Genomic DNA, 19253 nt, shown 5'->3' on the forward strand with positions numbered 1-19253 from the left:
AGCCTAGTTAAAACCTATTTGTGCCCAAGTTTGTTGGTGAGGAAAGGAGGGAACTAGATTGGCACTGTGAAACAGCTTCAATAATAGAGCTAAGGGATTTGTTTTATTGCTATTTGTCCATCTGCTACTTTCCTGCACTTCAGAGATTTTAACTTCTCATGAGAGTCCCTTTCACGACTTTTTATGATGTCAATTCTAGGGATTCAGCCGTGATTTTCCTGCCTGCCCTCCTATGACCACATACCTCATCCCCACCTCTGCCTCTGTGTGAACATAGAAATGCATACACGCACACGCATGTACACACAGAGACACCTTGATTTGGGCTGATCTCAGCATCCCAGGTATCTAAAGATTTTGGGAGTGACCAAAACTCTCCCCAAATTCGGATAAGCTATATATGCCACAGCAAAAGATATCCTATGAGAGTTGTTTGGATAGAAAGGAAGCAATAAGTCTCCTGACATCTCGGCGGCACCAAAAGACTGATAGTCTTCTCTGTCTGCCCTTCATTCCATTGTGTCTCCCCTATGTCACTCATATAGACTAGAATGAAATGGCTTTAAGATTTTAATTTTTCATCCCCCTACTGATTTATCTTCAGCATTGATCCACTTGCTGCTATTTGTCATTTTTCTCCCAGAGGTAGATATGCCTGATCATGAGCCCCCCAGCCTGACCAGCTTTCACCATCAGCCTCACACAGCTCACGTGGTACCCCATACCTTTCAGAAGTATCTTCTGATCCATCTGCCCCTCCAAAAGATGTCCCAGCAAGGCAAAGCTGGTGCAGTGCTGCGGCACCCCCTCAGGTTGGTAGCCCAGCTCCACCTGCCCCTTCTCCAGGGCGTACCTCCCATCCACAATGGAGCCCGTCATCACTTGAACCCTGCTCAGGTTTGCTGGATGGTTCAGAATCACTGTCAGGTGGCTTCCTATACTAATGTTGTGTGTCCAAAAGAATGACTCATCCAGAGTGTAGGCCTCCCAGGGGAAATGCACATCGGAAACCTGCATATCAGTGAAGACAGCTCCAGGCGGGTTGTTGGGACCATCAGCATTCTTTTTCTGAAGTGCTGTGGCCTTCTGCTTGTGATCAAAGGCGGTGTAGGAGACCCTGCGGTAGAAGAGGAAAGGTTTGCAGAGGATTGGGCTTTCCTGGACCAGGAGTGTACGGAAATGAGAAATCAGGCTGTCAAGGGATTTCTCCTTGTAAAAGAGGAGGAGGAAATGGGCCAGGAGCGGGAGGTCCCTGCTGTGGAAGAGTTTGCCAAGGAAGCCCATATTGGAGAACTCCAGTAGCACCCACGAGTTGGACTTCATGGTGGTCACCCTTGAATGAATGTGGGTGACAAAGTTAGGGGCAAAAAAGGCATTGTCCTCTATTAACAGGAAGTAATCAGAGAGCTTTGTGGCAAAGCTCATGAGGAAGGCATGATCTACGTTCTGCTTGGAGTAGAATTCGCCACGAAAGGCCTCATCCCTGATACTGTCCACAGTGGGGTAGGCATCGGATGGAGCATGGATCAGTAGCAACTGCCCTTTCAAGATCTGTGGGCTGAAGAGGCTTGAAATATGGGCAAGAGTTTCTCTGAGCCAGGTGAGGTCAGAATCTGCCAGGTGGACCAGCACCGTGAGACGTTTCTGCTCAGCCTTAGAGGAAACACGGAACAGGGAGACCAATGTGTACAAGAGGCTGCTTCCATCCCCTCGCTGCACTGATGAGATCCCCACTGTCAGCCATGCTGAGGAGAGGTAAAAATAGGGACAACTGTCAGTGCACAGTAATAGTGACGGTTGTCAGAAGGGTTAGGGGTTGGGATCCTATGTGGGACCTTCACTCTTCCTTCCTCCCTCTTATTTCCCACCTGTTTTTCCCTTGGCGGAGGGGATGTTTACATCCTTGCTGCTCGAAGTGTGGTCCTTAGTCCAGCAACATCAGGCTGCTCTGTAAGCTCATTTCAAATACAGGATCTCGATCCCTACCTCAGATTTAATCAGAAGCTGCATTTTCACAGTATCACCAGGTAACTTGTATGCACAGTAAAGTTTGAGAAGTACTAAGCTAGGTGATGTTGAGTGTCTGTGGGTTCTGCTCAGTCTTCTTTGAGCCTAGAACTTTGTGGTGTATGGTTTAGGGGCTCAATAAATATTGGCTATTATAATAGTTATAATTGTTGTCAATTATATTATTATATTGTTGTCAATTGTTGTCATCTTCCCAAAGCTGCCCTTTGAAGGAGGTATATTAGGAAAAGGACTTCCCCTGGAAGTCAGGAGCCTGGAGTTTTTGTCCCAGTTCTGCCACTGATTGTGTGAACTTGAGCAAGTCCCTTCAGCCCTGAGTTTAGTTCCTGATCCATAAACTGGGGGAGTTGGACTATGCGACTCTAAGACCCCCTCTAATCCAAATGTTCTCTAATCTAGTGATTCCACCTTCTTATAGCAATTAACTTTAGTAACTGGCCAAGAAGGGAAAAAAAGAAAAGTAGTAGCCAACTTTATCTTTTTCCTCCTTCCTCCTCATACTGCTGATATATAAATATTTGCCTTGGGGAAGGAGGAGAGAATTAACTGCCAGATTCTTTTTTTTTTTTTTTTTTTTTTTTTTTTGAGAAGGAGTCTCACTCTGTTGCCCAGGCTGGAGTGCAATGGTGCGATCTTGGCTCACTGCTACCACCGCCTCCCAGGTTAAAGCGATTCTCCTGCCTCAGCTTCCTGAGTAGCTGGGATTACAGGTGTCCCCCAGTGTGCCCAGCTAATTTTTGTATTTTTAGTAGAGATGGGATTTCACCATCTTGGCCAGGCTGGTCTCGAACTCCTGACTTCGTGATCTACTCACCTAGGCCTCCCAAAGTGCTGGGATTACAGGCATCAGCCACCACACTTGGCAATTGTCTGCCAGATTGTAATATTCCTGGGCACAGTCTGTCTTTCTCCTTCCCTCTTCTGCTTTCCTTCCTATCTGCCTGATCTCTCTGGCTGTCCCTACCTCCCCTGGGATACTGAATTCCTCCCTCTTGTTGGTACTCACTCTTTCTTCTCTTCTGGATTTTTTCCATATATTTGAAGGTGAGGTTCTGCCAGTCTTCTAGTGGTCTTGGGTCCTTCCTGCTGTTATAACTGGCCTCCTGGGGCATTGACGAGGGCAAACATATATATCCTTTCATAAAAAGAACAAATTTTACACCCCAGTGGCTTCCCATAAGCTTTTCTAGGGAAAGAGGTGGAGTCAACCATTCTCCCTAGAGTGAGCCTGGCACATTCTCAGGATGCCTGGCCATTGGCTGAAATATCCAGGGCTCAAGCAGTATTTGCTCTCCTTTACCTTAACGAATAAGGAAAATAAATACAGCTTCTTCATGGACTAATAGGCCCAGGTCCCTACCCCCATCCCCTTTGGAGCTTCCTGCTCTCAGGTGAAAAGCTCAGGAAGGAAGCAAGCCCAGGGGTTTTCAAGAATCTGCCTGTCCACACCATTTCCACCCTATATTCCCAGTTCCCAAACTGAGCAAGGCTCAAGGCTTGCTACTAGGCCTTGGATAGTCATCACATTTTGATCATCTTCAGTTTCCTTGGGGATTTTCAAAGTGATGAAGAGCCACAGGAATACGATGCCCACTGAGAGTATGAAGCATTTCCTGATGGAACACCGCATCGCGTCTGCGTCAGGATACAGTTCCTATAGCAAGAAGTCAACGTGTACAGCTGGAGGACTCTCTCCCTCCAGTCCATGCCTAGAACTTCCCTTCTGCCCTCTGGAAGGCTTTCCCACTTGTATTAACCACCCCGTGTCCGCCCCCATATTCTGTCTTTCCTCATTGTTAACTTATTTCCAAGATCTCAGCTCCCTATGACCTCCGCCTCCTGGGTTCAAGCGATTCTCCTGCCTCAGCCTCCTGAGTAGCTGGGATTACAGGCACGCACCACTGCGCCTGGCTAATTTTTGTATTTTTAGTAGAGATGGGGTTTTACCATGTTGGCCAGGCTGGTCTCGAACTCCTGACCTCAAGTGATCCGCCCACCTCAGCCTCCCAAAGTGCTGGGATTACAGGCGTGAGCCACCGTGCCCGCCATCCAAGCACACCCTTTTATCTGATCTAGGAACCTGATACAATAGAGCCTTATTCCCTGCTAAAGAAGGAAGGTCACATGTCCCGTGATGATATTTGTTGTGTTCACTTCATATGCTTGGAGATTCAACTCCCCCAAAGTCTCCCCTACTCAAAATGATGAAGGTTGGCTGAAGCTTTAGTGATACAGTCAATTTTTTTTTTTTTTTTTTTTTGAGATGGAATCTCACTCTGTTGCCCAGGCTGGAGTGCAGTGGCACAGTGTCAGCTCACTGCAAGCTCCACCTCCCGGGTTCATGCCATTCTCCTGCCTCAGCCTCCCGAGTAGCTGGGACTACAGGTACCCACCACCATGCCCGACTAATTTTTGTATTTTCAGTAGAGACAGGGTTTCACCTTGTTAGCCAGGATGGTCTTGATCTCCTGACCTCTTGATCCGCCCGCCTCAGCCTCCCGAAGTGCTGCGTTTACAGATGTGAGCCACCGTGCCTGGCTGATACAGTCAATTTATCTGAGTAAACAGATGGCCATTGTACTTTCCTTACCCCTGCTTTTTTATTTTATTTTTTGAGACAAGGCCTCGCTCTGTTGCTGAGACTGGAGTGCAGTGGCGTGATCATGGCTCACTGCAGCCTTGACCTTTCGGGCTCAAACGATCCTCCCATCTCAGCCTCCCAAGTAGCGGGGACGACAGATGCACACCACCACAGCCAGCTAATTAAAAAAAAATTTTTTTTTTTTTTGTAGAGATAAGCTCTCCCTGTGTTGCCCAGGGTCATCTTGAACTCCTGGAGTCACGTGATCTTCCTGTATCAGCCTCCGAAAGTGCTGGGATTGCCGGCGTGAGCCACCACACCATGCCTCCCACATTTTTTAAAACCAAATCAAACTATTAAAACAACTAAACCTCAAGTGTTGCCAAGTGCTATGCCAAATTGGTGTCTTTGTCACTTTTTTTCATAAAGAGTATCCTTAATTTATTCCAATCTTTAATCTTATTCACAGACCTTGATTAGAACATGATTCTGTTATCATGTTCTAATCAAAAAAAAAAAACCTTTCCTGCGTGTTGGGTTATTGGAATTCAGGCTGGCTCAGCCTCAGAAGTGCTTGTATGCTGCTCTCTTCCTCTGTGAGTGTTTTTTCTCTAGTGAGATGTGTTTCTCTGATTGCTTCAAGATTATCAGAGAAAAGGCTTTAATATGCCTTCTCACCCCTTCTTGATTCTTTCCCTGTGTGATCAGTACACAAAAGAAAAGCTGTAGTCAGTGATTTCTGTGCTCCTGAGGCCATACTATTCTCTAATCTTCCCCATTCCAGGGATGCCTTCCAGTTTAGTATTTTGGTAGAGGTTAACATGCTTTTCTCCCTTAGCCACTTCGCTTTTTGATGAGTTATAAAAGTAGGCTGGGCACAGTGGCTCACGTCTGGAATCCCAGCTCTTTGGGAGGCTGAGGCAGGAGGATTGCTTGAGCCCAGGAGTACTGAGACCAGCCTGGGCAACACAGGGAGAGCTCCACCTCTGTTTAAGAAAAAAAAAAAAAATAACAATAATACTTATATCTCCTGGTAATCACAGGGATGAGGATAAAAAAATCTTATAGTAGTAAGGCTTTACAGATTAAACTTTTCTTACTTGGCTTCCTTTAGGAAAGACTTTTAGTCCCATAGGTGATTCACATACAAACCTCTTCATGTAAAAGAAATAGGCCTCTCTTCTCTAGACCATAAATATATGTGTGTGAGTGTGTGTGTGTGTGTGTGTGTGTGTGTATACACCGCTGTGCACAGTAGCTTACGCCTGTAATCCCAGCACTTTGGGAGGTCGAGGAGGGTGGATCACCTGAGGTCAGGAGTTCGAGACCAGCCTGGCCAACATCGCGAAACCCCTTCTCTACTAAAAATATAAGAATTAGCCAGGCATGGTGGCACATGCCTGTAATCCCAGCTATTCAGGAGGCTGAGGCAGGAGAATCACTTGAACCTGGGAGGCGGAGGTTGCAGTGAACCGAGATTGTGCTACTGTACTCCAGCCTGGGCAACAGAGCGAGATTCCACCTCGGGCGGGGGGAAAAAGGGGGTGGGGGCTTTTGGGCCAGGTGAGGTGGGACTTGGATAAAGATCACCCAGTGAAAGTGTGTGGGCACTCAGGCCTGTAATCCCAGCATTTTGGGAGGCCACAGCAGGAGGATCACTTGAGGCCAGGAGTTGGAGACCAGCCTGGGCAACATAGTGAGACCCCGTCTCTACAAAAAGTAAAATTAGCCAGGTATAGTGGCACATGCCTGAAGTCCCAGCTACTCAGGAGGCTGAGGTGGGAGGATCGCCTTAGCCCAGTAGGTCGAGGCTGGAGTGAGCTGAGATTGTGCCACTGCACTCCATCCAACCTAGGGGACAGTGAGACCCTCTCTGTCTCTGTCTCAAAAAAAAAAAAAAAAAAAGGCTTTAGGCAGGGAATAAGGCTCTAATTGCAGTTAAAGGGTTTCACCACCACAGGCATAGCTCTGTTCCCCTTTGGTACCTCCCGTGTAATTTCCCAGTCACGGAGGGAAGACTGCTCTCATTCAGCCCTCTGAGTTCAACAGACTTCTGGAAAAGGCAGGAGACAGAGAGAAAAAAAAAAGGAGCTGGGGTGATAAGGACCAGTCACTCTAGGAATAATGAACAGAGGGTGAGGCCAGGTACAGCAAACAAAGGTCTCCCCAGTTTTCTGTCCTTGAGCTAAGCTCCCTCTGTGATGTTACTGTTGTGTCCCAGCCACCTACTCCCCATTGTCAGAGGAATGCACATGCAGGACTTACATGTGACCTGTTTGTGCTTCATCACTGGGAGCTATGACTTCGCATTCACCCTGAAGACCAGCATCAGTATCTTTTTAGATACTGAGCACTCACCTCCCCACCCCCACTCTGTCCTCTACTTCCTTACGTATCTCCTGCATTCTCTCCTTCCCTCCTGTTGGTTCCACTGACGCTTAGGCTCAGACTCCTCCTCCCCGTCGCCTTCCCAAGTTCTTCACCTCTGCAGTTATCCTCTTCTCTTCTGCATGATCCACTTCTCCCTTTCTACTGGACAATTCTCATCACTAGGAAAAGGAGGTTTATTATCTCCCAGTGGGAAGAAGACAAAAAGCAAAATGCCTCCCTGAATTCGTGTTCTTTTCCAGTTCTGTGCCATTTCTCTACAACTGCACACAGCAAAGCCCCTTGAAAGTGTTGTCTTTGTTAATTAGCCCCACTTCATTTCACATTCTCCCTTCTCATCTTACTCAACCTTTCTGCAACTTTGACTCGGTTGACCGCTACTGCCTCCTTGAAAGACTTTCTGGGGGCACAGCCCGGTGTGGTGGCTCACACCTGTAATCCCAGCACTTTGAGAGGCCGAGACAGGCGGATCACAAGGTCAGGAGTTTGAGACCAGCCTGACCAACATGGTGAAACCCCGTCTCCAAAAAAAATACAAAAACTAGCTGGGTGCAGTGGTGTGTGCCTGTAGTCCCAGCTACTCAGGAGGCTGAGATCGGAGAATCGCTTAAACCTGGGAAGCGGAGGCTGCAGTGAGCCGAGATTGCACCACTGCACTCCAGCCTGGGTGACAGATCGAGACTCCATCTTAAAAAAAAAAAAAAAAAAAAAGACTCTGCTCTGGCATCTCTCTTGCCACGCTGATTGCGCCCTCTTAGTTTCCTTTCTTGGCTCACTCTCTTCCCAACCTGTATATGTAGCAGTCTCATAGGGCTCTCTTCTCTTCCTACACACTTTCCCTGGGTGATTTTATCCCAGTCCCATGGCTGTAAGTAATGTAGATACACACAGACACACACACACACACACACACACACACATATTATGCATGTGTGTATGTATGTTATCAGGTAACTCCCAAATCTTATCTCTAGCCCTGACTCTTATCTTGATCCCTATCCTGAGCTCCAGATTACCTGACTATTCAACATCTTCAATTGGATGATAAGATATCTCAACTTTAACAGAACCAAAATAAAACTACGGATTCCTCCTACCTCCCAAATAATTTCCTCCCCAAGTTTTTTCTACCCCAGTATATAGCACCACCATTCAACCCGTTAGAGAAAAAAAAAATCAGGGAGTTATACTTGGTGCCTCTCTCCTTTTTTTTTTTTTTTACTCTTGATTTTTATATAGAGACAAGGTCTCGCTATGTTGGCCAGGCTTGTCTTGAACTCCTGGCCTCAAATGATCCTCCTGCCTTGGCCCCCAAAGTGCTGGAATTATAGGTGTGAGCCACCACACCCAGCCTTCTTTCTCCTTAATACTCCACAGTCTATTTAATCCTGCTACCTTTTCCTCCAAAATTTACCCAGAATATGACCACTTTTCAAAATCATCTTCTGACCTACTGCAACCACCTCCTAATTGATCTCTCACCTCTACCCTGATTCTTCTGCAATCTGTTCTCCACGTGGCAGTCAGACAGACCTTTTCAAGTTGTAAATCAAGTGATACCCACTCCCTGCCTACAATTCCCCAGTGCCTTCCCACTGCAAATAAGATGAAACCCAAATTCCTACCCATGGTCTGCAGGCTTTCACCTGATCTAGTGTTTGGGTTTTTTTTGTTGTTTTGTTGTTGTTGTTGTTGTTTTTTGTTGTTGTTGTTTTGTGTTTTTTTTTTTTTGAGACGGAGTCTCGCTCTGTCGCCCAGGCTGGAGTGTAGTGGCGCGATCTTGGCTCACTGCAAGCTCTGCCTCCCAGGTTCATGCCATTCTCCTGCCTCAGCCTCCCCAGCAGCTGGGACTACAGGGGCATGCCGCCACGCCTGGCTAATTTTTTTGTATTTTTAGTAGAGACGGGGTTTCACCGTGTTAGCCAGGGTGGTCTTGATCTCCTGACCTTGTGATCTGCCCGCCTCGGCCTCCCAAAGTGCTGGAATTACAGGCGTGAGCCACCGCGTCCGGCCGCTGTTTGTTTTTTGAGACAGAGTCTCACTTTGTCACCCAGGCTGGAGAGCAGTGGTGCGATCTCAGCTCACTGCAACCTCCAACCTCCTGGATTCAAGTGATTCTTCTGTCTCAGCCTCCTGGGTAGCTGGGATTACAGGCCCCTGCTACCACACCCGGCTAATTTTTGTATTTTTAGTAGAAACGGGGTTTTGCCATGTTAGCCAGGCTGGTCTCAAACTCTTGACCTCAAGTGACCCATCCGCCTCAGCCTCCCAAAGTGCTGGGATTACAGGCGTAAGCCACCACACCCACCTCTGATCTAGCATTTTGCCTGCTGCTTTGACCTCATCTCCCTCCCCACTCTCCAGCCTCAGGGACTTTCTTTTTCTTTTTCTTTTCTTGGTATGTCCATTGGACATACCAAGCTGTTTCTTGACTCAGAGTCTTTGCACATGCTGTTCCTCTTTAAAATTTTTTTTCTATTTTTTTATTTTACAATATCTTCATGACATTCAATGTTCTTCTTAGAACTCTCCACTATAGATTTTCCAATAACTGCTGTCTTCCTAACATTCAGATCTGAGCTCTGATCTTCTCTTTGCTGCCTTAGATCATCGTGTCTAACAGCGCTTGCCACTCCTCCCATTCCAGCCTCCCAGTACTTTTATCATGTATTCTGTTTTTCTCATCATTTATTTCATTGTTTTGTTTTGTTTTTGAGACAGAGCCTCGCTCTGTTGCCCAGGCTGGAGTGCAATGGCACGATCTTGGCTCACTGCAACCTCTGCCTCCAGGGTTCAAGAGATTCTCCTGCCCCAGCCTTCTGAGTAGATGGGATTACAGGCATGCGCCACCACACCTGGCTAATTTTTATATTTTTAGTAGAGACAGGGTTTTGCGATGTTGGCTGGGCTGGTCTCAAACTCCTGACCTCAAGTGATCCGCCCGCCTTGGCCTCCCAAAGTGCTGGAATTACAGGTGTGAGTCACTGCGCTTGGCCTCTCAGCATTCATTTCTACCAGAAGCTAACTTACTTCTTTGTGTGTGTGTTTATTGTCTGTCTCCATCCACTAGATTAGAATATAAGCCCTTAAAGGGCAGGGACTTTGTTCGATTCAGTGCTATAGCCATAGCACTCTGCATAAAACCTGATCCAGAGAACATGCTAAACAAGTATTTATTAACTTGCCAATTATAGGGACTACATGATAATGGTGAATGGTCATCTTTCTTCAACAAACACTATGCTAGGTGCTAGGGGCACAGCGGTGTCAGGGGGACTGGGCAGTACTCCAGAGAAGGGCAGCATATGGGTGATGGTTAAGCGCTCAGATTCGGGACTCAGACAGCCAGAGCTGGAATCTGGTTCTGCAAGACTTGTTGTCCATGTGACCTTGGCCAAATAACTCAGCCTCTCTGAACCCCAGTTCCTCATCTATAAAATGGAGATAAAAACGATGGCTACCCAGGACAGGGCTGGCTAACAAAAAATAAATAAAAATAAAAATAAATGATGGCTACTTTCAAGAGTTCTTATGAGGATCAAAAGAGATCATCCTATATAAATAGTTATTATTTTTAAAAATAAAAAAAGAGAGTATCCACATGAACATTCTTGGCATATAGCAAGTGCTCAATAAATGTTAGCTCTTTTCTGTAAGGAATGATTACCATCTTCAACCATGCAGACCAGCACTGCTTGCTTTCCCATTATACCTGAGAGTTCCATCTTCCCTTATTCCTAAATCCTCATCCCAATTTTTTTTCTTTTAGATTTTCACACAGATGCACAACACTCTGAGAACCTCTCTGTATCTTGCCATCTGATTCCCACTTTTCTAAGGGATTTAGAGGAGGCAAAAAATAGAGAAGGAGAAATAAATATTAAAAAGCCCTGACACCCCATCCAGGTTCCTCATCCACATTACAGTTAGGGGTGGCCATCCATGACAGTGTGCCTGTTGCCAGTGTGTGTTCCAGGAGTGGGCTCTGCACTTTGCTGGAAGCCAGAGTTTTCCTTTAAGCCTAAGAGCATGAACTAGACCCATAGTGTAGGGATGGGCCAGGAGCTCACCTCCATTCCAGCATTTATCTCTGGGTACCGTAGCTAATGCTCCCTTGGCAACCATTGTTTTTTCTGAAGGGCAAGAATCTCATCATCCCACTAGTCTCTTCTGGCAGGTGGAGAAGGGGTATGGCCACAGGCATGTGTGATTAGCCCACACACTGTTTCTTAAAAATCTGATGAAAGATTGAACATTTAAGAATTGGAGGCTGGATGCGGTGGCTCACGCCTGTAATCCCAGCACTTTGGGAGGCTAAGGTGGGTGGATCATGAGGTCAGGAGTTCGAGACCAGCCTGGCCAATATGGTGAAACGCTGTCTCTAATAAAAATATAAAAAATTAGCTGGGTGCGGTGGCACGTGCCTGTAGTCCCAGTTACTCGGGAGGCTGAGGCAGAAGAATAGCTTGAACCTGGGAGGCAGAGGTTGCAGTGAGCTGAGATCATGTCACTGCACTCCAGCCAGGGGGAAAAAAAGAATTAGGAGAGCTGAACAGGTGTGGCTCACGCCTGTAATCCCAGCACTTTGGGAGGCCGAGGTGGTCGGATCACTTGAGGCCAGGAGTTTGAGACCAGCCTGGTCGACATGGCAAAACCGTGTCTCTACTAAAAATGAAAAATTAGCCGGGCGTGGTAGCACATGCCTGTAATGCCATCTGCTTGGAAAGACAAGGCAGGAGAATTGTTTGAGCCTGGAAGGTGGAGTTTATAGTGAGATGAGATCACACCACTGCAATCCAGTCTGGGTGACAGAGGGAGACTCTGTCTCAAACAAAAATCAAACAAACAAAAACTGGGAGAGTTTTTATATAAAAGCCTAAATAACTGGCTTCTCTTGAAAAGTAGAAACGTGGTGCAACCCTGGTCTGAGTAGTGATGGCCCCCAGTAGCTGGACTTGCATTCTCACCTCCCCACAGACTTCACTTTGCTCACCTCCCCCATGTACCTGTCTGGCTTCTACACAGGCACTTGAGTTTTTAACTCCTGCTCTCACTCAGGTCTTGAGAGGTTCGAAGACTCTGTGCTAGCTCTTGGTCTTAGATGTGGCACCTGTTTAGCATAGGGTGCTATAAAGATAAGGCACTAAGTGATCCCTGGGGTTGAAGGGCTGTGGGTAGAGATAGAAGGAAAATGTGGCTGGCCAGGGTGGCAGATTACACACCTGTAATCCCAGCACTTTGGGCAGCTGAGTCAGGCAGATCACCTGAGGTCAGGAGTTCAAGACCAGACTGGCCAACATGGTGAAACCCCATCTCTACTAAAAATACAAAAATTAGCCGGGCGTTGTGGCCTGTGCCTGTAGTCCCAGCTACTCGGGAGGCTGATGCAGGAGGATCTCTTGAACCCAAGAAGTAGAGGTTGCAGTGAGATCGCGCCACTGCACTCCAGCCTGGGTGACAAAGGGAGACTCTGTCTCAAAAATAAATAAATAAATAAATAAATGAAGACCAGTGAAAAAAATAAATGGTGAAAAATAAATGGAAGAGAAAAGATATAATTATTGATTTTGTATGTGATGTAGACGATATTCTGGGAGAATTCCATTGTTCATGGGGAATATAGAGGGAGTGACTGAAATTAAGATTATTGTTTTTTTTTTTTAATTATTTTATTTTTGAGACAGAGTCTCGCTCTGTCACCCAGGCTGGAGTGCAGTGGCGCGATCTCGGCTCACTGCAAGCTCCGCCTCCCAGGTTCATGCCATTCTCCTGCCTCAGCCTCTGCAGCAGCTGGGACTACAGGCACCGGCCACCATGGCCGGCTAATTTTTTGTATTTTCAGTAGAGACGGGGTTTCACTGTGTGAGCCAAGATGGTCTCAATCTCCTGACCTTGTGATCTGCCTGCCTCGGCCTCCCAAAGTGCTGGGATTACAGGCATGAGCCACTGTGCCGGCCGATTATTGTTACTTTTTAGAGACAGGGTCTTGCTTTGTCACCTAGGCTGGAGTGCAGTGGCACAATCATAGCTCATTGCAGCCTCAAACTCCTGGGCTCAAGTGATCCTCCCACCTCAGCCTCCCAAGTAGCTAGAACCACAGGTGTGTGCCACCACACCTGGCTATTTTTTTTCTTTTGGAGATGGAGTCTTGCTCTGTTGCCCAGGCTGGAGTGCAGTGGTGCGATCTCAGCTCACTGCAGCTCTGCCTCCTGGGTTCAAGCAATTCTCCTGCCTCAGCCTCCCGGGTAACTGGGACTACAGGCATATGCCACCACGCCAGGCTAATTTTTGTATTTTTAGTAGAGACGGGGTTTCACCATGTTGGCCAGGATGGTCTTGATCTCCTGACCTCATGATCTGCCCACCTCGGCCTCCCAAAATGTTGGGATTACAGGCATGAGCCACCATGCCTGGCCATATAAAGGTAATATTGTTTTGTGAAACTTTTGTTGCTGTTGCTATGTACAAAAAAATACTGGAGAGAAGTCAAAGTTTGAAGCCACTGTAGTCTAGAGGGGAGAGAATGGTTCGATGTTGGCAGATTAAGGGGCAGCTGGTGGTGAGATCTGAGAGGAAGCTTCTGTGTCCTCTTTCTTCAGCTTTAGAAAAGTCAGTTTGGTGTTTTGGGAAGACCAAAGGTAGGTACTAGGATGAACATTCTTTTCCTAGCTCTGCTATTACTGTCTGTGTGATTTTTGGCTAATTAACCTTTCTGAGTCTCAATTTCTCCATCTGAAAAATGGTAACACTAATACCACTCATTTCACAGGGCTAATGTTCTATGATTTACTCCCGGCTAATGGCCTTGTCTTATTCATGTTATTACAGTATTTCTAGTGGTTCCCATATCCCCGCTTCCTGCCAGGAAAGAGGAAAAAGGGAATTCACCTGTAGCATTTAATGTGTCAGACGCTGTGCTGGGCACTCAGAATGATTTGGTTGGACATGGAATTCCAAATTCCCAGTTTCAACTGGGAATTTACAGTGGTGGTCTGTAAAGTGCTGACATAGTGTTGCAGCAGTTTTCATTCTATTGTTAAGACTTTCATCCAAGATACAGGCAATTCCAAACATTCCAGCTATCCAAGGCCATTGAGCATGCTGCCAGGGGCCCCTCAGCCCAGAGACCCAAATTAGGGGTGCTGGTGGTGCCACTGCGGGTTGAACAGGGAACATGAGTTTCCCTCTAATCCTCACAGCTTCTCTAAGCAGCTCACAGGATTGCTCCTTGGGAGTCCAGGGCTCCTGAAGTTGCTCAACTGGAATGGGAAGAAACACGCCCTGAAGCCCTGGTGTGGCTAACTCTGCCCCTCTGAATCCCTGTGGGCAGGGCTGGCAGCACCCTGGGAATGTTCCACTTGTCAGCGCCTGACCCCCACAAGGGTCTAGCCCTTTGAGCCCCACACCCAGGTAAACCAAAGCCCAGGACTGAGGGTGAAGTTACCCTGGATCTCAGTTGGGATGAGTCATCAGAGAGGTATTCCAGGACAGGAGAGGAAGAGCAGATGGGAGGAGGAAGAGGTATTTATTAGTTACCAGGTGGCTCCCAGGACCCAGACCCAGCTTCCCAAGAACAGAAACCCAGAAATGAGCGCCTGGTCAAGGTGTGAGCTGGTCCCCAAGGGCAGCCCCGACAGCTGGGGCTAAGGCAGAACAGTGAGCACAGAAGTCCACCATAAGGGACCAGCTCAGCAGTAGACGATAGCATAGGAGGGGTTGCCGGTTCCCGGGAATTAAGCAGGGCAGGGAATGGGGGAGGATGGGTTTATCTCACCTGTGGTGCCCACCCATTGTGGAGGCTCCCTCAACACCGTTCTGAGCCTCCTTCCTGCTTCATGTGGTCAACCAGATTCTTCTTTGTCCAGCCCAAAGCTCCATCCTCAGCCAATGGTAGCCACAGAAACTCAAGGCCATTTACCCTCCCTTTCAACAAATATTTGTGGAACGTGTGCCACGTGCCTGGTGCCAAGGAGAGAGACATTACTCCTTCCCTCTAGAGGCTTACAGTCTGGCAGGAGAGGAACATGTATGGGGAGAGTGCAGGGACACCGCGGAAAAAAGACAAATACTGAGTTATAAGTGTTGTAATAGGGAGTAGTAACAAGACGTTGTAGGACTACACAAAATAAAACAAGAAGACCAAGGGTTTGTGGGTTTCACAGGGGACATCTGACAGCAAACATTCCAGGGCACCGAGAGATGGTGAGGAGAGATGATGGCATTGAATTGGAGAGATGAGCTGAGATGGACTGCGCAGAGGACGAGGGAAAACCGGTGCACTGGAGACTGGGGGAGACGAGAGGATCCACCGGGTTGGGAGGGGAAGGGTGGTGGTAGAAGCACGAGCAAGGCAGAGACCGGAGGCCAGGGCGGAAGGGAGGCTCACGGACGACACCGGGAGCCCTGGAAAGTTGTCAGAGGCGGCGAGGGGGTGGGGAGCGGGCCCTACACGTGCGCTACGTGCTGCGCCGGCCGCTGGGGAGCCCGGTCTGCCCCCCTCATCCCCGAACCAGGTCCCAGGGCAGTTGCACGGCGCCCAGGGGGAGGGGAGGGAGGAAGTCCCCCCAAGTTTGCAAGCCGGCAGCGTGGTCTTCACAACGCGGCTACCGGAAGGAACGGGAAGAGCGCCTCATCACCAGGCGGGTGTATCTAGGGGCGAAGGCTGCATCTGGGGCGCAGGCTGGAGAGTGGGGTGCAGCCGGTTGGAGACGTGGTGTCTGGGAGTTGGATGGATCGGATGAGGATGGAGACACCTAGGGATGTGTCCGAAGGATCTGGCGCTGCACAAATGAGGGCGGTTTGGGGGACGGAGGCCCGGGCGGGGGCGGAGTGTTGTCCAAGAGTAAGGAGGGGGTTCCTGGAGACGTGGCACTCGGAGCGGGGCTGGGTTCCGCTCCGGCCGCCTGGGCTGCAGCTCCGCTATGGCCTAGGAACCCGAACCTGACCCCGCCTAGGCCTCGCACCCAGCCCTCTGGGAGCTCCGGCCCCGGCACCTCCAGGCTGGGGTTGCCCAGGTCCGGCCTCTGGGGTGTCCAGCCGGCCCTAGACGAGACAATGCGGCCCGGGCCCCGCCCCCGGAGGCTGACGCGCCCGGCTACCGGCCAATCAGCGCCAGTGGCTAGGCTCTTTAAAAAAAGAAGGGCCGGCGCGGTGTGGCTGTCAGCTGGGAGGGATCCCTCCGCCCATGTAAACATCATAAAGGGCAAGGGGAGCGTCTGCTGCGGGCGGGGGAGCGGCTGCCTTCCCGGAGAGTCGTGTTGGTCCCTAGGTTCCCCTCAAGACGCCGGCAACCGCCCCCTCCCTTAACGTCACACCGGGTCCGTTGGGAGCCAAACAGCTGCGGCCTGATCTGGGAGCGATAGAATCTCATCACTTAGGGTCACTACCGGAAATGGAGGAAGCCGGACTGGGAGACCTTGAGAGTTGGGAATCGTAGGACGCAGCTGAGAATTGGGAAAGATGTTCTTAGGCTTGTTCTTCCTGTCCATCTCAGTTAAATAATAATCATAACTCATATAAGTCTAGAATTTGTCTCAAAGTTATGCCTACCTGGCTCGTAGGATGCCAACGTTAAGAGTGAAAATAGTCAACGCTCTCCCGAGAGAGCACATGACAAGACATAATCTTCATCAAGACCCTCAGAGGCACAGAATGCGCACCAAAGAGCCATCGACGATAATAATTCTTCTACCCAACTTTTATTTAGTATTATTAAATTTTCAGTAAATTTAAATTTGCATCAAATTCCTCTATACCCACTACCTAGATTCTATTATAACTTGCCACATCGCATATCTATCTTGCACTGATAATTCTTTTCATAGTGTGTTAGCTGTCTCCTGGGCTTGATTCTCCATTACAGTAGGGAGCAGGAAAAGGCTCCAGGTCCCAAAGCCCTAGAGAGCTAAGAAAAGGAATACGTTCTCCCAGGACCACTGTAAACTCTTTCCGGGGCCCGGTACCTCTGGGAAAAATTTGTTGAAGGGAAGGCGGTTTTCTTCTCCCCCCACGCCCATCCCCCTTTTTAATTGAAGACTTCTTAAGCATAAGAGATTTCCTTCCACTAGGTGAATCTGAAAGCGAACTAAGATCTTGACAAACATTCCTTGCATACGTTTGGCAGCTTTCTGGATGAAAGAGGTCATTTCAATGTTGACGTTCTACTTTTTGAGCTTCCTCCTTTTTTCTGAGGCTGGTGGACACTACCCCCCCACCCCCGTCCCCCGTCCCCTGTCTTCCGTCAAAAGAAAAAAAAAAAAGATGCCTCAAAAGTGTTCGTATCTCTTAAAGTTCGTTAACCTCTCTTTGCCTCCGTTGCCTGCTCTGCAAAATGAGGATAATATCGTACCTACTCAATATGGTGGGTTGTGAAGACTCAGTGAGCTAATACATGCAGAGCGTTTAGAACAGTGCTTTACACACGGTAGCATTAAATAGCGGCTATCACCCACATGCACATAACTCCCAGATTTATATCTCCAATTCTGATCTCGCCCCTTCAGATTTATACCCTTCAGTATACCCCGTTGTGTATTTCTACCTGTATGTACCAGAGACACCTCAAATTCAAAATGTCCAGAAATGAACACAGTATCTTCTTCCCTTGAATAACTCCCTTGTGTATATAATGGGCGTGAATGTCCCAGCAATGCCAACGGGCTAGCATCTACTCAGGCAGGTACGCCAGACATCTGAATCTTAATACCTCACCGTCCCCCCTCAATCTGTCACTATGTCCTAATTTTATTTCCTACCTTTGCATCCCTTCCTCATAATTATCAGCACCACTGCCTTAATTTAGGTCCTATCATTTCTTGTCTGGATTATTTCAAGAGTCTTTTGCCCCTCTCAAGTCTGACCTTGTCATAGATTGTTTGTGGATGATTATTTTTCCTGCAACATCTCCACTTCCCAATAGTGTCCATCACTTATTAGCCATGTGAATTTTGGCAAATTGCTTAACCTACCTATGCCTCACTTTCCTTATTGTAAAGTGGAAATAAGAGTACCTATCTCATAGGGTTGTGTGATTAATCATGCGATGCAATTAGAACAGTGCCTAGGATATGAAAGTGCCCAAAAGTGTTACGTTATTATTATTATTATTACTATTGCCTTCTCATGAACATGTTATTTGTATGTTCAAGCTGTTATCTCTACTGGAATATCCTTCTCCGTTTCCAATGCTCTTTCCAAAACCCCCTCCTGGGTTTTACTGCACCTACCATTGTGTACTGACATGATTGAATGATTGGCTTAGGGGACTGATCCTTTCTACCAGACTTAACTTCTTTAGGGCAGGAACTCTGATACATAGTAAATGGTCAATAAAAGTTGGCTCAACTGAAACCCTAAGGATAAACTCCATCCACAGCGGAAGGCGCGGCCCCGCCCGATTCGGGGGCGGGGCGGGGAGCCGTGCGCGGAGGGTGGGTGGGTGGGGGTGGGGTGGGACTCTTTTTCCTCGCCGTGGCGGCGGAGGCGCACGGCGTGGGCTTGCGGCTAGACGTCGTCGTCGGAGGCTGAAAAAGCCCAAGGTGCTGCCGTTGCCCGTACAACTCGGACTTGCTGTTGCCCGAGCTGTGTCTGCACGGGTCTCGGACCGAGCGAAGCTCGCAGCCTCGGTCCCGGAGCCCATCCTCGCTTCGCCCTTGCCCAGCCTGCGGTGATGGAGGCGGCCACCGGGCTGCACCCAGGCCCGCGCCCGGCGCTGCCCCTCGGGGGCCCGGGCCCGCTGGGCGAGTTCCTGCCTCCCCCCGAGTGCCCGGTCTTCGAGCCCAGCTGGGAAGAGTTCGCGGACCCCTTCGCTTTCATCCACAAGATCCGGCCCATAGCCGAGCAGACTGGGATCTGTAAGGTGCGGCCGCCGCCGGTGAGTCACGCCAGCACCCTGGATCCAGCTCGTGGCTGGGGGAGGGAGCGGGGACGCGCGGGTCCGGGGAGGCCCGAGGCGCGGGGGGCGGGGAGCCGGTCGCCCCGCCGGCCTCAAGTTTGGGGCTGCCTAGAAGGTCGGAGTTGAGGCCGGGGGAGGAAGACGGGGGCTTCTCCAGGGTGGGAGATGAGGAGCGTGGGAGAACCGGGGGCTTCGGCGGTGCTATGGGAGGGCCGGGTCGCCGCGGGGCTCGGGCGGCCGGGTCCGGAGGTTCGGGTTCGGTTCCGGATGGAGTGATGGCAGGAGCCGGGGGTGGTCGCGGGGGAGTTTCCTCACGGAGCCCGGCGGAGGCGCGGGCTGGAGGGAGGACTGTGGGCCCGGCGA

At 49.1% G+C, this 19253-nt stretch overlaps 2 protein-coding genes across 8 annotated transcripts in view; one reads left to right on the forward strand and one right to left on the reverse strand.

The window, feature by feature from the left end:
• Positions 1-444: 444 nt before the first annotated feature.
• MGAT4E (alpha-1,3-mannosyl-glycoprotein 4-beta-N-acetylglucosaminyltransferase-like protein MGAT4E) lies at positions 445-16022 on the reverse strand. 6 transcript variants are annotated; one of them, NM_001422516.1, is made up of 7 exons: positions 14772-16022; positions 13886-14256; positions 7093-7158; positions 4470-4566; positions 3554-3682; positions 3035-3131; positions 554-1745 (listed from the first exon to the last, which is right to left on the reverse strand). In NM_001422516.1, the coding sequence occupies exons 5-7, from the start codon at positions 3656-3658 to the stop codon at positions 622-624; spliced, it is 1326 nt and encodes a 441-aa protein (NP_001409445.1). In that variant the 5' UTR covers positions 3659-3682; positions 4470-4566; positions 7093-7158; positions 13886-14256; positions 14772-16022; the 3' UTR covers positions 554-621. The 6 variants fall into 6 exon arrangements, with proteins under 6 accessions (XP_063505095.1, XP_063526432.1, XP_063507487.1 ...); NM_001422517.1 differs by lacking the exon at positions 4470-4566 and adding exons at positions 6595-6662; positions 10710-10831 and having other exon boundaries at positions 3035-3682; XM_063649025.1 differs by lacking the exons at positions 7093-7158; positions 13886-14256; positions 14772-16022 and adding an exon at positions 6595-6684 and having other exon boundaries at positions 445-1745; positions 4470-4584.
• Positions 16023-16029: 7 nt separating this feature from the next.
• Positions 16030-19253, forward strand: part of KDM5B (lysine demethylase 5B) — an 83243-nt gene continuing 80019 nt past the window's right edge. For both annotated transcript variants that reach the window (XM_054461948.1, XM_063647146.1), the window contains exon 1: positions 16030-18869. In XM_054461948.1, the coding sequence (XP_054317923.1) occupies positions 18666-18869 (204 nt within the window). In that variant the 5' untranslated portion in view covers positions 16030-18665. The remainder of the gene's footprint in view (positions 18870-19253) is intronic.

The sequence above is a fragment of the Pongo pygmaeus genome, chromosome 1, assembly GCF_028885625.2.
Source record: "Pongo pygmaeus isolate AG05252 chromosome 1, NHGRI_mPonPyg2-v2.0_pri, whole genome shotgun sequence".
In the NCBI taxonomy this organism is placed as follows: domain Eukaryota; kingdom Metazoa; phylum Chordata; class Mammalia; order Primates; family Hominidae; genus Pongo; species Pongo pygmaeus.

What these genes read in the sequence shown, in the direction of transcription:
- MGAT4E (XM_063670362.1), bottom strand. Translation starts at nt 3,658, where the DNA reads ATGCGGTGTTCCATCAGGAAATGCTTCATACTCTCAGTGGGCATCGTA. An exon ending in AAACTGAAGATGATCAAAAT is followed by an intron (nt 3,132 to 3,553) that starts GTGATGACTATC and finishes TCAATGCCCCAG; the next exon opens with GAGGCCAGTTATAACAGCAG. An exon ending in AATCCAGAAGAGAAGAAAGA is followed by an intron (nt 1,746 to 3,034) that starts GTGAGTACCAAC and finishes ACCTCTCCTCAG; the next exon opens with CATGGCTGACAGTGGGGATC.